The sequence below is a fragment of the Pogona vitticeps genome, chromosome 1, assembly GCF_051106095.1.
Source record: "Pogona vitticeps strain Pit_001003342236 chromosome 1, PviZW2.1, whole genome shotgun sequence".
Classification (NCBI taxonomy): domain Eukaryota; kingdom Metazoa; phylum Chordata; class Lepidosauria; order Squamata; family Agamidae; genus Pogona; species Pogona vitticeps.
In genome coordinates, this window is record NC_135783.1 from 110,218,572 (window position 1) to 110,232,148 (window position 13,577).

A 13,577-nucleotide genomic window follows, 5' to 3' on the forward strand; every position below is an offset into this window, starting at 1 on the left:
AGCACCAGTGACGGAGCTTGCTTTGCTGTTTATTTTTGGGTTTTTTTAAGCCCCAGCACCTTCCGAACAGGCTTGCTGTGAGGTTTATTTTTTTTGTTTGTTTGTGTTTTGCTCTTTTTTTGCCGGAATGGATTAATCGTGTTCCAATGCATTTCAATGGGAAATGGTGCTTTGACCATTTTGAGTTACGTCCATCTTCTGGAACGGATTATGGTCATAAGACAAGGCACCACTGTATTACAACAAATACATAAAAGTATATTACAATTTCATAGGGACGTGGCGGCGCTGCAAGTTAAACCGCAGAAGCCTCTGTGCTGCAAGGGCGGAAGACCAGCAGTCGTAAGATCGAATCCATGCAACAGAGTGAGCTCCCGTCGCTTGTCCCAGCTCCTGCCAACCTAGCAGTTTGAAAGCATGTAAACATGCGAGTAGATAAATAGGTTCCACTACAGTGGGAAGGTAACGGCATTCCTTGTCCAGTCACGCTGGCCATGTGACCACGGAAACTGTCTATGGACAAAACGCTGGCTCTACGGCTTGGAGATGGGGATGAGCACCACCCCCTAGAGTCGGACATGACTGGACTAAATGTCAAGGGGAACCTTTACTTTTATATTACAATTTATATTAACTGTTGCACTGAGTTTCATTAAACTCTGCCCACACGGTACTCTCAGTTCACTCACTTGCTTAGCCATGAGCCAGTGGAGAAACTGACAAGTTTCTGCACTGACTAATAAGAATCAGATGTGGTCAACAACCTCACCCACTAATGCTCTCCCACATGGGGACCTGCCCAATGTTTCTAAGTGAGTTCTGCAATCAAGCAATTAAATCAGCGCTTAAATTAAATATGAACATGGAAGGGTTCAAAACTAAAATCCATGTATCTTACATTCTCAGTAGACAGTTCCAAATACTATTCTCCCCTTCCCCACTACCACCACAAAGATTTAAAATAAGCCATGGATCTTAATCTGTAGATTCAGCCTCAGCCACGTGAAAGGACAAAGCACCCTGAGTCATCTGCAGATTATCTTTGACAACCCTGAATAACTACAGCCGGGCACCCTTCATCTCAGATTCATTGCAAAAAAAAAAAGAGAGAGAGAGAGAGACTTCAGCCCTGCAACTTCCTTCTATGTTAGAAATCAATGTACTGATTGTGCAACACCCCCACGCCCCTAAAAAGGGGAAACAGCTAAATGTATCTGCCTTACCTACAGCGCACTACATAAAAAGGTCAACACAACTGCCGTGAGTCTGCAACCGCTTCATTCCCTGAACGGCCGAAACCATTCTTCCCAACGGATAAGCATGACAAGCAGAAATTCAACAAGTACAGCTTCCCCAGGCCAGGAAACGCTCCGCTTATAACGAAGCCGTGGGGGGGAGAACACAACTACTCCATCCTAGGCAACAAATGACATGTTGAACCCTCCGTCAGCTTCAGCAGGTCTTGCCGAGTCAAAAATAAAAATAAACACCCCCATATAAACGGCCTGCCGCTCCTGGCGGTCCTCGGGGGCGGTGGTGGTGGAAAGGGGTCTTCCCCCTGGGCAGGGACCCCCCCGACCCAGGCACCCCAACCGCTCATCCCCCCCCCCACCCTACCCTACCCTCACCTCACCTTGCTGCGTCCCGGCACGGCCACCCGCTGCTGAGAAGCGGGAGCGGGAAAAGCTTGGGAAGGCACGTTCAGCATCCTAGCGGGACGAAGGGGCAGCAGGCGCCCCCACCAACCGAGACAAACCGCCTCCTCAAAATAAGAAGGAAGCCGCCCCGGCCGCTTCCGGGTTCTGCCCGCCGCGCGGAAGAAAGGGAGCAGCGCGCAGGCGCGCGCGAGAGAGCGGCTGAGGCTGGACCAGTTCGCCCGCGTCGGCGCTGAATGGGCATGCTCTTGGGCGCCACCTACCGGAGCTCTCTCTCTCTCTCTCTCTCTCTCTCTCTCTCTCGTATTGCCTTGCACGCTCGCCGCCTTAGTATCTGTTTCAAATATTCGTAGGGACCTCGTTCACCGCGGCTTAGAAAAAAAAGGAGAGGATATGCTCGGATTTTGGTTTTTAGGCGAGGGAAGTATTCCAGACCTTCTTCGGGGGATGAATGTGCAGCGAAAACAATATACATTTAATACAAATGTGAGAACAGGCGATACCTTTATTGGACCATAATTATTTATTGGGCGATAGGAATGCAGAAGCAGGCGATAGCTTTATTAGACCACCAGGAGAAATCAAGTAGATTTGCAAGCATTTTGGTGGTAACATCTCCCATCTTCCTCAGGCAGTTTCAAAAGTTTCTTGGCATGGTTGTTGTAGTACATGCCAGGTATATTCTTGAGCAGGTTTGCTTGGAAGTAAGTCCGGTAATATTTATTGGATATATGTAGTTTTGAGTTAAGATGCTTTTCACTGAACAATGGGCTTTACTGGAGCATTGAATGAAAATGCAGGAGCAAGTGCACCCATCAATGTGCAATTAACTGAAAAGAATATGTAAAGCACCTCAATTAAAAATAATAATAAAACAGAGGACCCACTTTGCAAAAATATATTTCCTGCAGAAAGGAAGATACCTGCCTTCTCCCCCCCCCCCCCCCGGCTTGGAAGAGAGATCCACAGCTTGGAAGCACCCACTGAGATGGCCCTTTCTCATTTCCTTGCTAGATGTGCCTCAGAAGTTTGGGATATGCAATGGAAAAAAAGAGTGTCTCTCAAAGGCTGGTTGGAATCACATAGAAGAATGTGGTCCTTTACAGGGTTTTAAGGTGACAGTCTGCTGCATATCTACCTGGGGGTGGTGAAGTTTACTTCTAAGTAAACATGGACTGGGTTGCACCATCTCAATCTCACTAAATTTTGACTATTCGTCTGAAGTGTGCTTGGACACACAAAAACATGAACAATGAAATCTAGTTGCGTCTTAAAGAGGTGCTACAAGGCTCCTCGTTTCTCTTGTGCTGCAACAGATTAACAAAGCTCTTGGCTGGACTAAATTTGTCCAACTTTGTACTTGCAAGTAAGCAAGCACAGGATGGGACTGCAAAACTATGTACACATATATGTAGGGGACATTCAATGCTATGCCTGTATGTCCAGAAGTATCATGAGACTGTTCCCAAGCAAACAAGAGATTTGCAGCCTCAGATCCTGATTCTGTTCACAACGTTCAGTTGATATTTACTTCCAAACAAGCATTTACCTCAGCACAGTACTGTTGTTACATGGGCTTGCAATTCACAGAAGCCTCTTAATGTTGGAACTTTTCTGCAGCACAAAACTGTGCCCCTTGTTTAAAAGCTGCGGTTTTATGAGTAGGACAATAAAAAGCAGAAATCATTTATTGCACACCTCATAGGATAACTGATTTGTGTAACTGGCCTTGTTTATAGCCAGGATGTACGGGCTAAGTGGCCTGTTGAAAGGTGATGGCTAGTATTAATAAAACCACTGCCATTTTCTGCATCTCATTGCATTCTATCCTATCCCACAACCAAAGCCAGCATACAGATAAGCCTGTGGTTTGGATATTCTGTGCATGTGAACCTGTCGCTTGGATGCTGTGCTCTATGCATCTGAAGAAGTAGACACAAGAGCTCATGCCAAATAAAATGTGCTGGTCTTAAAGGCAAAAAGCAAAGTGTGCTGCTTCTATAATGCCCTATAGAGCTTAAAGCTCTCTCTTGTTTACAATTTAATTATGCAGGCTAAACATTGAACACACACACCTGTGAGCTAGGTACTCAATTTACTGACCTCAGAAGGCACCACAAGACTCTTTGAATAGATTAACATTGCTGCCTTCTTATAGAATCATAATTTATTTTGAAGTATGCTTCATGGAGACTTTATGTTGAGTAAACATACACATGACAGAGTGCTGTATTTTATCATATGATTTTGAGCAACAGTTCAGCATTGAGAATTAAAACAGTAATTACAGGAGTTCGGTAGCCATGCAGAAAAGGTGTAGGATTTAGTATTACAGTGGTGCCTCGCTTGACGATGTTAATTCATTCCAGTGAAATCGCTGTAGAGTGAAAACAACAGATCAAATAAAAAAGCCCATTGAAACGCATTAAAACCCGGTTAATGCGTTCCAATGGGCTGAAAACTCAACGTCCAGTGAAGATCCTCCATAGGGGCAGCCATTTTCTTCAGCCGGCAGCCATTTCGAAACCCGACTATCAGCTGTTTTTGATCGTCGGAAAGCGAAAATCGGTTCCCGAAGCAGGGAACCGATCATCACTAAGCGAAATTCCCCCATTTAGACCATCATTTTGCGATCGCAAAAACCTCATCGTAAAGTGATTTTCTCGTTAAGAGAGCCAATCGTTAAGCAGGGCATGACTGTATTCTGTTTTGGCAATGAATTGTGGGCTGCTTCTTAAGTTATACAATTCTAATATATGTAGATATACCTGGACATCATCACAAGGAATGATTGAACACTTCTGTATTTATTCCATATGTGTATTGTGTTTTATCTACCCTGTTTTCCCGAAAATAAGCCCTAACCAAAAATAAGCCTTAGTATGATTTTTCAGGATGCTCGTAATATAAGCCATACCCCCAAAATAAGCTCCAGTGAAGTAAAACCCCACCTTCCACCATTGTGCAGCAACCAGAAGAAGATGACACAACTGTATTTGAATCAATGTAGATTATTGTACATGAAAAAAATCTCCTGAAAATAAGCCCTAATGTGTTTTTTGGAGCAAAAATTAATGTAAGACCCTGTTTTACTTTCAGGGAAACACGGTAGTTATCTTAAAAATGTATTTCCCATCTTCTATGAAAATATATCCTAATATTGTGGGTCTTGATAATGTTTAGAGACATTAAAAAACAACGACAGCCACGCACAAAATTCTCCTTCATGTTTCTTCATATAAACTTACATATCTTAGCATTTATAACTTTGAAAGAGCCCACTGGCTGAAATTACAAACAGATTTGAATGAGAGTCAGGTCTGCAAAAAGCACTGACGTTTCTTCAACATAAATATATTTGGAATCAGGGCATTGGAAATAAGAAATAATAACATTTTTCTTTTCAAGGAGAAAAATTGATCAAATGTGTAATCCCACCACCCCACCTTTTTCATCCACACTTCTAATTCCTCTGCTTATCTAAAATACCTATATTTTTATTAATACTATGGTGCAATTAACATAGCATAACCCTTGGTTTCAGGAGTGTGAGGTAGTAGTTATGTAGGAGACACAAGAAATTTTTAAAAACTGATTATATAAATAAAAACAATTTTAATTGAAAATAACTTAAAATATTATGATAGTATGTGATATTTATAATATAAATATAATTTAATATTGGAATTAAATTAATGAATACAAACAGCAAGACTAGCTTTTGTATGGTTAACAATCTAGTTCTGCTTCAGAGTCATGGTCCAGCTCATCATCACCTTCTTCACTTTCTGAATCTTCATAAAATGAAATTGTAGCCTGAACAGGAAAGTTTCTCAGAAGTGCTTCTGCTTCATTAAACAAGTAATCAAAGCACCTTGATTTGGGCCAAAATAACCTTTAAAAAAAACACATATTATTATTTACTACATTTATATCTCACTTTTCCACTACAAAGTAGTGCTCAAGGCAACTTTTATTTTTAAAAAATTAAATCAATTACAGTTCATCTATCCATAAAATCATTAAAATAAAATCAACATTATCATAAAAATCATTATAACCAACATATACACACAGTATAAAACACGGCAGTACTGTAAATTATTATTGATCATATGAATTAGATATTATGCAGTAATTTCATAAGAGGTGTTTTTACACCTGGTAGCAAGTTACAACTAGAGGAGGGTCAGTGAGGATTTAGTGAATCAACTCTGTAAATTCTGTTGATTCAGTTGGCCTACTCAGGTTGAGGCTTACTTCTGGATTTCATATGTGTAACACATATAATTAATATGTGTTAATTGGCAGGATGTTTACTGACCGGATGTTTCCATCACCATGGTTTTGTGAATGGTCAGTGTTAATAATGGAATTGTCACTGCATTTAATTTCCCACTGATTTCCTTGTTGTCATTCACCCGCTCCATTGTATGTACTGTGTACACTGTATATCTGAAATTCTTTGTCTATCCTGAAATGAGTTATAGTCCATGAAAGCTTTAAATTTGTTAGACTTGAAAGCGCCACATGAATCTTGTCAGGAGCATTTATGGGGTGAATTACACATTGTGAGAGGAATTCCTAAATGATTTTCTCTAGAAATGGCCTACCACCACTTACTGTTTCAAGGAAACACGGTTAGAAACCCAACAATTTGTAGCGTCACCATTATATTAAATCTACCTTAACATCAAATGTAATACAAGCACAAAACAGAAGTTAAATAACAAATTAATCCACACATATCCAAACTTAATAGCATCATCTCACACCTAAAGTTTCTTCACATGGGTTGATTTAAGTAATAGTTAAAACTTTCATAGTTCAGAGACGTCTGTAATACATGGACCTAAGTGCAAGCTTGGAGCACTTTCTGAGAGAACAGTGATTTCCAACCTTGGGTGTTTTTGGAGGGCGACTCCCAGAAACCCCAGCAAGCACAGCTAGTGATGAAGGCCCCTGGGAATTGTAGTCCAAGAACATCTGGGTTATCTAAGGTTGGGAACCACTGTGATAGAAAATGCACAACATAGCCTTCTGTTTTCCACACCTAGATCTGATAATTTGATGTAAGGCAGGCAGATGTGGTGATAACCAATGAACAGGCCTGAAGGAGTGGGCACCCCGTGCACTTTGTGTGGACGTGCTCTGGGAGGCCTATAGTCATTCACTTTAGCTGGTGCTATTATTAGTGGTACTATAATTCTTAGGATTATAGGTTGTTCTTCCATAGATTGGCCACATTAAGTATACATACCTGACCACAAAGAGACACAGTTATATATCACAGATAGTACTGTCGAGACAAGAGTCTCACACCAATGACAGCTGCAGAACCAGCCCAAGTTATTTTAGTGTTGAACATGGAGTAGCAAAGAGTTCCTTTTACTTCAAGTCAAGATGGGCAGTACCCAGGAACTGGTCAAGTTATTTGGGCATCTGTGGCAGATAATGTCATAAGTACCACTCCTCTTCTTTAGCAGTAAAAATATAGCAGTATATCTGAAATATCTAATATTTTGCTGCCTTTTTATGAAACCACAAATCAGCTGCCACAGTCTTACTTTACCTATAGGTGGTGCTGGGCCCAGCTCAGTGAGAGAGACCTATATTATAACTTTTTCAGTCTTTGCAGTGTATGAGAAAGATAATTCAGGACTGGCCCAACCATTAGGTAGAGTGAGATAGAAGCTGATTTTGAGGTACACGAAAGAGAGAGAAAAACTCTTAAGATAGTCAGGCTGGTATCCTCATCAATATTTATTATGCACATGTCATTCAAACTTCTAAAGCTGAGGCAGCAATTTAATCCTATTCACATGCATTCATGTGCTTTATTTCATGGCTAGGTGACACAATCAAGGACACAGCTATCATCCTGCTGGGCAGCTCAGTGGCTTAAGTATCTGGCTTGTGGAGCCAGAGCCTGGGAGTTCAATTCCCCACTGTGCTTCCTTGAGGGGGGCTGGAGTTGATGATCCATAGGGTCCCTTCCAACTCTGCAGTTCTAAGATGATTAAAGGTTATGGCATCAGATTGCCATGAGAGTTTTTGCAATAGGTTTTCCATGCATGTAAATAATGAACCAAATACCAGCCTCAATGCATTATTGCTGAATTTCTACTACCAGAATTAGGGTATTTCTATTTCAGGTGCCAAAATATTTTCACCAACCTTGGGTACAACATGACTTGGGAGTAGGGAAAGCCATGAATTTATTAGCCTCTAACGGAAAACAGTATTGGACTAGCTTTGATCAAAGACATAAGGAAATAGCACTGAAAATGATATGACATAGCATCTGGAAATCATGGAAGGAAATAAACATTAGAAGAAAGTTTGTCAGCCATTGAGCCTCTCTCAGGCTTTAGATAACAGAAAAAAACTTGGAAATCCTATTGAATGGCTTATAAACACAGGAAAAAAGTCCTTTTTGTTGGATTTTGATCTCCCAAATCCAGCCTAGGGATAAATTTTATATGATCAGAAATGTTATTCCCAATAGAGATCTAGTATCTGGTTTCACCACCTCTTCTGTTAGGTTTCCAGTACCTTTAACTACTTCCTGAAACTGAACATGCAAAAAAGTACCCCTTTGTACAGTATATATAATGAAACATAAGCAACATGTGACCAGGAAGGGGCCGCCTCCCTGAAATTTTGATAGAAGGCACCCTTCTGGCCTCAGTCCATGAACTGCCACAGTTATGAACATCTTCACAAGCTATTCCCCTTTATTTATTTATTTATTTATTTATTTATTTATTTATTTATTTATTTATTCATTCATTCATTCATTCATTCATTCATTCATTCATTCATTCAATTTATATGCCGCCCACACTACCCAGAGGTCTCTGGGTAGGTGACAGGGTGTCTCTTTAGACACCCTGTTAATGGCCTTGCTGGGAGGCAGGGAGAAAAGATAATCCTAATACTGTAGTTTGATTGGTGTTGGGTTTTAAAAAAGAAATTAACACCTCTTACCTGACTGGGTGTATATAATGTGTGAGTTTTGCGGCGTCTTCTGTAGTCTCAGAAAGGCTGCACAACTAGAAATGTGAGGAAAAAACAAGGGTCAAAGCAGTGTGATCCAAAATAATACGGATTATGTCAAATACAACTTGTTAGCCTTTAGGGTGTTGTAAGACTTTTCACTGCTAGTTTCCAAAGGTGCACAAACTGGTATCTTAGCTATCACTTGATCTTAGATATCTCATGTTATTACTGTATATCTAGTAGTAAGTGTAACAACCCGTGTTGCTGTTGTTTTAAATCATCCCACATCATCATAATCATGGGCATTCCGTTAACAGCAGAGCGATGAAGACTCTGGTCCTCACTAGCGCCTCGGAAGGAAGTGCTCGTTTTCCTGCCCCCCGCCCCCCAAATAAATCCCTGCTTCCCTCTTCGCTCTTCTTGCTCGCCTGCCCCGGCGAGGGCTCGGCAAGCGAAGGCACCCAAGCCCAGCCCCGGGAGTCCCAGCGGCTCCACGTGGGAGAGCTCTCGCCGCTCGCGCTCGCCAGCCCCGGCGCGCGCGCACTCACCGCCCGGTGGTCCCGCCTGCGCTGCCTCTCCGCATCTTTCGGGGTGGGGACCCAAGGTCTCCAGAATCCTTCGGCCCTGCGGAAACCAACGAGAGGACAAATTTCGCGCGAGCTGGCCTGGGCAGCGTCTCTCTCTCTCTCTCTCTCTCTCTCACACACACACACACACACACACGCACACGCATCCCCTCCCAGTCGCCTGCTTTCCAACCGAGGTTGCCCGTGACAGGGCTCGCCTAGGTGTGAATGCGCTGGCCTGGAGCCGAGGGCGCGTACCCTGGCTGGTCTTGATGGCAGAGGCGGGAGTTGAGCGCTCCGGGAGGAGGAGGACGAGGAGGAGGGGAGTTGCCGAGGCAGAGCTGAGGCGAACTCGCCGTGCTCTGGTGGCCCCTTCTTTCCAAGCTCAGTCCCCGGCCGAAATGTCGCCGAGCTCGGGGCGGCGGCGGTGGCGGGCTAGTGCCTCCCCTCGCCTCCCCTCCCTCCATTCCGACGCCTGCTGGGCTGAGGAGGCGGATGGGCGGCTTCCCCGAGGGGTTTTTATAATGATGGCTGAGCAGCCTTCCCGCCACCTTATCTCGTTTGCCGGAGAGGTAAACAAAACGGCGGCGCGTGAAAACCGCACCAGGGTAAACAAGGAGCGTGGACGCGTGCAAGCTCCAAATGGCCCAGGGCGAGATTTGGCGAGTGGGTGTTAATCACACTTGAGCAGACACATGGCTAGGTTGCCATGAGGAGGGGAAGCCCACGCTTGGGCTCGCCGGGTCCAAAGGGGACACCGTGAGAAAAAGCCAGAAAAATCTCCTCTGTGTGTGTGTGTTTGTTTGAATGTGCCTTTTTGCAGGGGATGAGGCCACATCCTCTGACCGAAAAATCCCACAATAGAATCATTTTATTAATAAATACATTGAAATATTTATGCCCTGCTTTTCTGGCAGTGCTGTCCAAAATAGGTTGTTGTCATGTGAGTGTCAAATAAAAGAATACAAATAACAGGACTCTTCTGAAAGAAACCAGAAGAACTAAAAACGTCTAAAACTTGTCCTGAAAGAAACAAATTCCAAAGTATATGTTAGAGTCAGGCAGGGAGGATGGATCATCTGGTGATTGTTGCGTCGCTGGGCGCCATCTCCTTTAAAGCGACACTTGTGTGCACCGATGATCTGGTTCCCTTTGCTCTGGTCCACATCCTCTCCCCCCCCCCAATGAGTCACTGTCACTGGGCCAAAAAGGTCCAGACAGGGTACGGAGCTGATTCGTGGTTTCCTATAGGTCATATAGTAGCCCCAAAAATGTTTAAAAAAAACACCAAACTGGACTGTGCCACAAGCGGTCCAAAATGAAAGCTGTATCTCTGATTGTAACCTTAATCTCAGCCTGTTGGAACTGCATAGGAATTACGAAGGACCCTTCAGTAGGAGAAAGCAGAAATTGCCTATACCTATAAACAAGTTCTGGTGCATCTCTAAGAGATCAAGGTGCCTTAGCACACAACATGTACTCACACTCCAGCTTTCTGTACCATCTGTATAAAACAATTGCCGCCCTCCACAGACCGACCTCCATCCCAGAAACATCCCCTAGCATGCCTATGACAGACAAGTCCAGCTGGCTTACTGCTATTGCCCTGGCCTGGAGCTGCTTTACAGTCCTCTTGCTTCTTCTGGCAACTGAATTTTCCTTCAACAATGATGATGGGAGAGCATTCTGCATTGATCCTAAAAAGGTGTCCTGCACATATGTTCTCTCCTCCAGCAAGTTGCTGCTCCCTCCCAGCACCTGCTGGTTGAGACGACTGCCTTACTCTGCCTAATTGTACAGTCAGGTCTGCTACAGGAAGTGCAGAAAACTGGATTTGTGGCCATCACACCCCACACTTCACAGAGTTGTGTGAACCAGAGAATGGACAGATGAACAGAGGTCCTGGGGCTCAGGCATTTAGGGCTTTAAAGATTAATACAATTATCACCTTGAACTGCATTTCAAAGCACACCTGAAACTAGTGCAGGTTTTGCAAAATTATTCCAAGCAGACTGAGTTTTTCTGCCCCATTTTGCACAAACTGAGCCTTGTGGAGCAGTGGTTAAACCGCTGTACTGCAGCCAAAATTGTGCTCACAACCTGGGGTTCAATCCCAGGTAGCCGGCTCAAGGTTGACTCAGCCTTCTATCCTTCCGAGGTTGGAAAATGAGTACCCAGCTCGCCAGAGGGACAATGTGTAGCCTGCATAATTAACTTGTAAACCGCCCAGAGAGTGCTTGTAGCACTATGGGGCGGTATATAAGCACAATGCTTTGCTTTGCTTTGTTTTCTAGGTAGATTTAAAGGGCCACCCCCTACACAATGAATTATATTTTCTAACATTGTCCTGGGTTGTAATAAAGATATTGCCTGGGTGTGTTTAGAAACATGTCTAATTAAACAACAGAGTTTTCTCTCTGTGTGTGTTACAGTACTCTAACTGTGAAGTGCACAGCAAGGAGATTCCTATTAAAGAAAGACTTGTAGTGATCATGTTAACCAAATTTGATCAGATTTTGCCACACCAAGCCACAGATACATCTTGTGTTCCCAAAAAGAAAGAGGGATCTCAAATCACTCTGAGCTCTGAGTCTGGCTTTTCAGATAACTAGTTGTAGAACGATTATGGTATTAGAGCAAGACAGAGAAATGCCAGGTTCACGTCAGTACTCAGTACTTAAGCCAATGGAGTGGCCTTCAGTGACTTTCCACTTTTAAAAATTTCAGCCCTATCCTTGAAGACAAAAGGGAGGAGAAAGTCCACATATACCATCAGTGCAGTGTGAACACACAAACTGAACTGCAGCCCTCAGATTATTCTCAGCAGTTGTTTTGAACAGGACATACACATATGTCTATGTATAACTAACAGGTGTATCTGTACTCCTATAGGAGCTCTTAAACCTGACATCGTTTAGGGCTTCTGCCTATCCTAATCTGGCCCACTATTTTAATCATAACCTTGGAGAAAGGGTATACTTAAAAAATCTGAGGAGTGGAGTGCAACCCTATCCTCAGATTGGATAACAAGGAGGAATAGAGCTGGACATTTGTCAATGGATTAGTAATATTCATAGCATAATTGAATTGCGGAGTTGGAAAGGGCCTGTAAGGCCACTGAGTTCAATCTCTTGCTCAATGCAGGAATCCAAATCAAACTCTCTGACAGATGGCTGTCTAACTTATTCTTGAATGCCTTCAGTGCTGGAGTGCTCACCAACTCCGAAAGTAATTGGTTCCATTGTCGAGCTGCTCTAACGGTAAAGAGGTTTTTTCTGATATTGAGCTGAAATCTGTCTTCCTGTGACATGAATCCATTATTACGTGTCCTGCACAATGGGATGATCAAGAACAGGTCACACCCCTCCTCTATATCACAATAAAGGTTGTTGTTGTGACTAATCTTACACTAGAATCTTGAATGATAATTAGTACCATCTTCAACTTCCTGGAGCAGAAATGAGAGTAATGACTTTTTTAGGATTAAAACCCTCAGAATTCTTCCACCAGTATGGCTGCTGGACATTTTGATAAGGAAACTCCGGGAGGGGTCACTGGCCTAAGCCAATCCCACTGCAGGTGAGTGCCCCATCTTAGATGCCTTGGCACTAATCACATGGAGCTCATCCATGACTGGGTTCCGAACTGCGCACCTGGGAAAGCTCAGGCGTGGCCGTGGCAGGGGAGGCTGGATAAAGAGGGTCCAGCCAGTGATGAGGAAGAAGCTTAGGCTGACACTACTGACTGGGACACGTGCCCAGCAAAGAGGTATCCCTGATCCTGACCCCCTTGACTGAAGCCTGAGAAACCATGCGAAGGCCGAACTCTTGGATGGAAGAGTGGGTCCATCTGCATGTCCCCCCAGAAGAGAATGCCTGGGTTTGGAGAAATTATGCACAGATCAGATGGTCAAAGCCACTCAAAAAAGGTTGATCAACAGATTGGCCAGATGTTCCAAGGAGCCACCGCCTAGACCTACACATGCCCTGCCTGCTTTATAACACCACCTGGGTGTCAACTGCATGGACCTGGCCTTTGAGGTGGAGGATGCGATGTCCTTCCAAGCACATGAGAATGGGATTCCACAACCCACAGCACAGGCTTCTCAGCTGTAGGGATTGGTCTCTGTCTCTCTTCAGCATCTCTGCTGTGGAACCCCCTGCTTGGCGCACCTGTGCAGAATTCTGGACTTGATGGAGGAGGAGAACGTCTACCCACCACTCATCCATGGCCAGTGTAAAGGAGCATTAAGGATAGCTGCTTGGAAGACTACATTTGTACAGAGCTGAGGCCAAATTTGGACAAAGTTGGGAAGGAGGAGTGTCAGTTAGACACCCCATGGAGGGGACAGCTG

At 43.8% G+C, this 13,577-nt stretch overlaps 2 protein-coding genes across 4 annotated transcripts in view; both read right to left on the bottom strand.

Annotated features, from left to right (window-relative positions):
• CYB5R4 (cytochrome b5 reductase 4) overlaps nt 1-1,825 on the bottom strand; it is a 36,942-nt gene extending 35,117 nt beyond the window's left edge. The window contains exon 1 of one of the 3 annotated variants that reach the window (XM_072999086.2): nt 1,634-1,825. In XM_072999086.2, the coding sequence (XP_072855187.2) occupies nt 1,634-1,708 (75 nt within the window). In that variant the 5' untranslated portion in view covers nt 1,709-1,825. Of the gene's footprint in view, nt 1-1,628 lie in introns of all 3 variants that reach the window. The other 2 variants (XM_072999092.2, XM_072999094.2) reach the window with 2 other exon arrangements.
• Nucleotides 1,826-2,957: 1,132 nt separating this feature from the next.
• On the bottom strand, nt 2,958-9,795 carry RIPPLY2 (ripply transcriptional repressor 2). The gene is made up of 4 exons (XM_072999117.2): nt 9,482-9,795; nt 9,206-9,281; nt 8,646-8,710; nt 2,958-5,550 (listed from the first exon to the last, which is right to left on the bottom strand). The coding sequence occupies exons 1-4, from the start codon at nt 9,688-9,690 to the stop codon at nt 5,385-5,387; spliced, it is 516 nt and encodes a 171-aa protein (XP_072855218.2). The 5' UTR covers nt 9,691-9,795; the 3' UTR covers nt 2,958-5,384.
• Between the last annotated feature and the right edge of the window lie 3,782 nt (nt 9,796-13,577).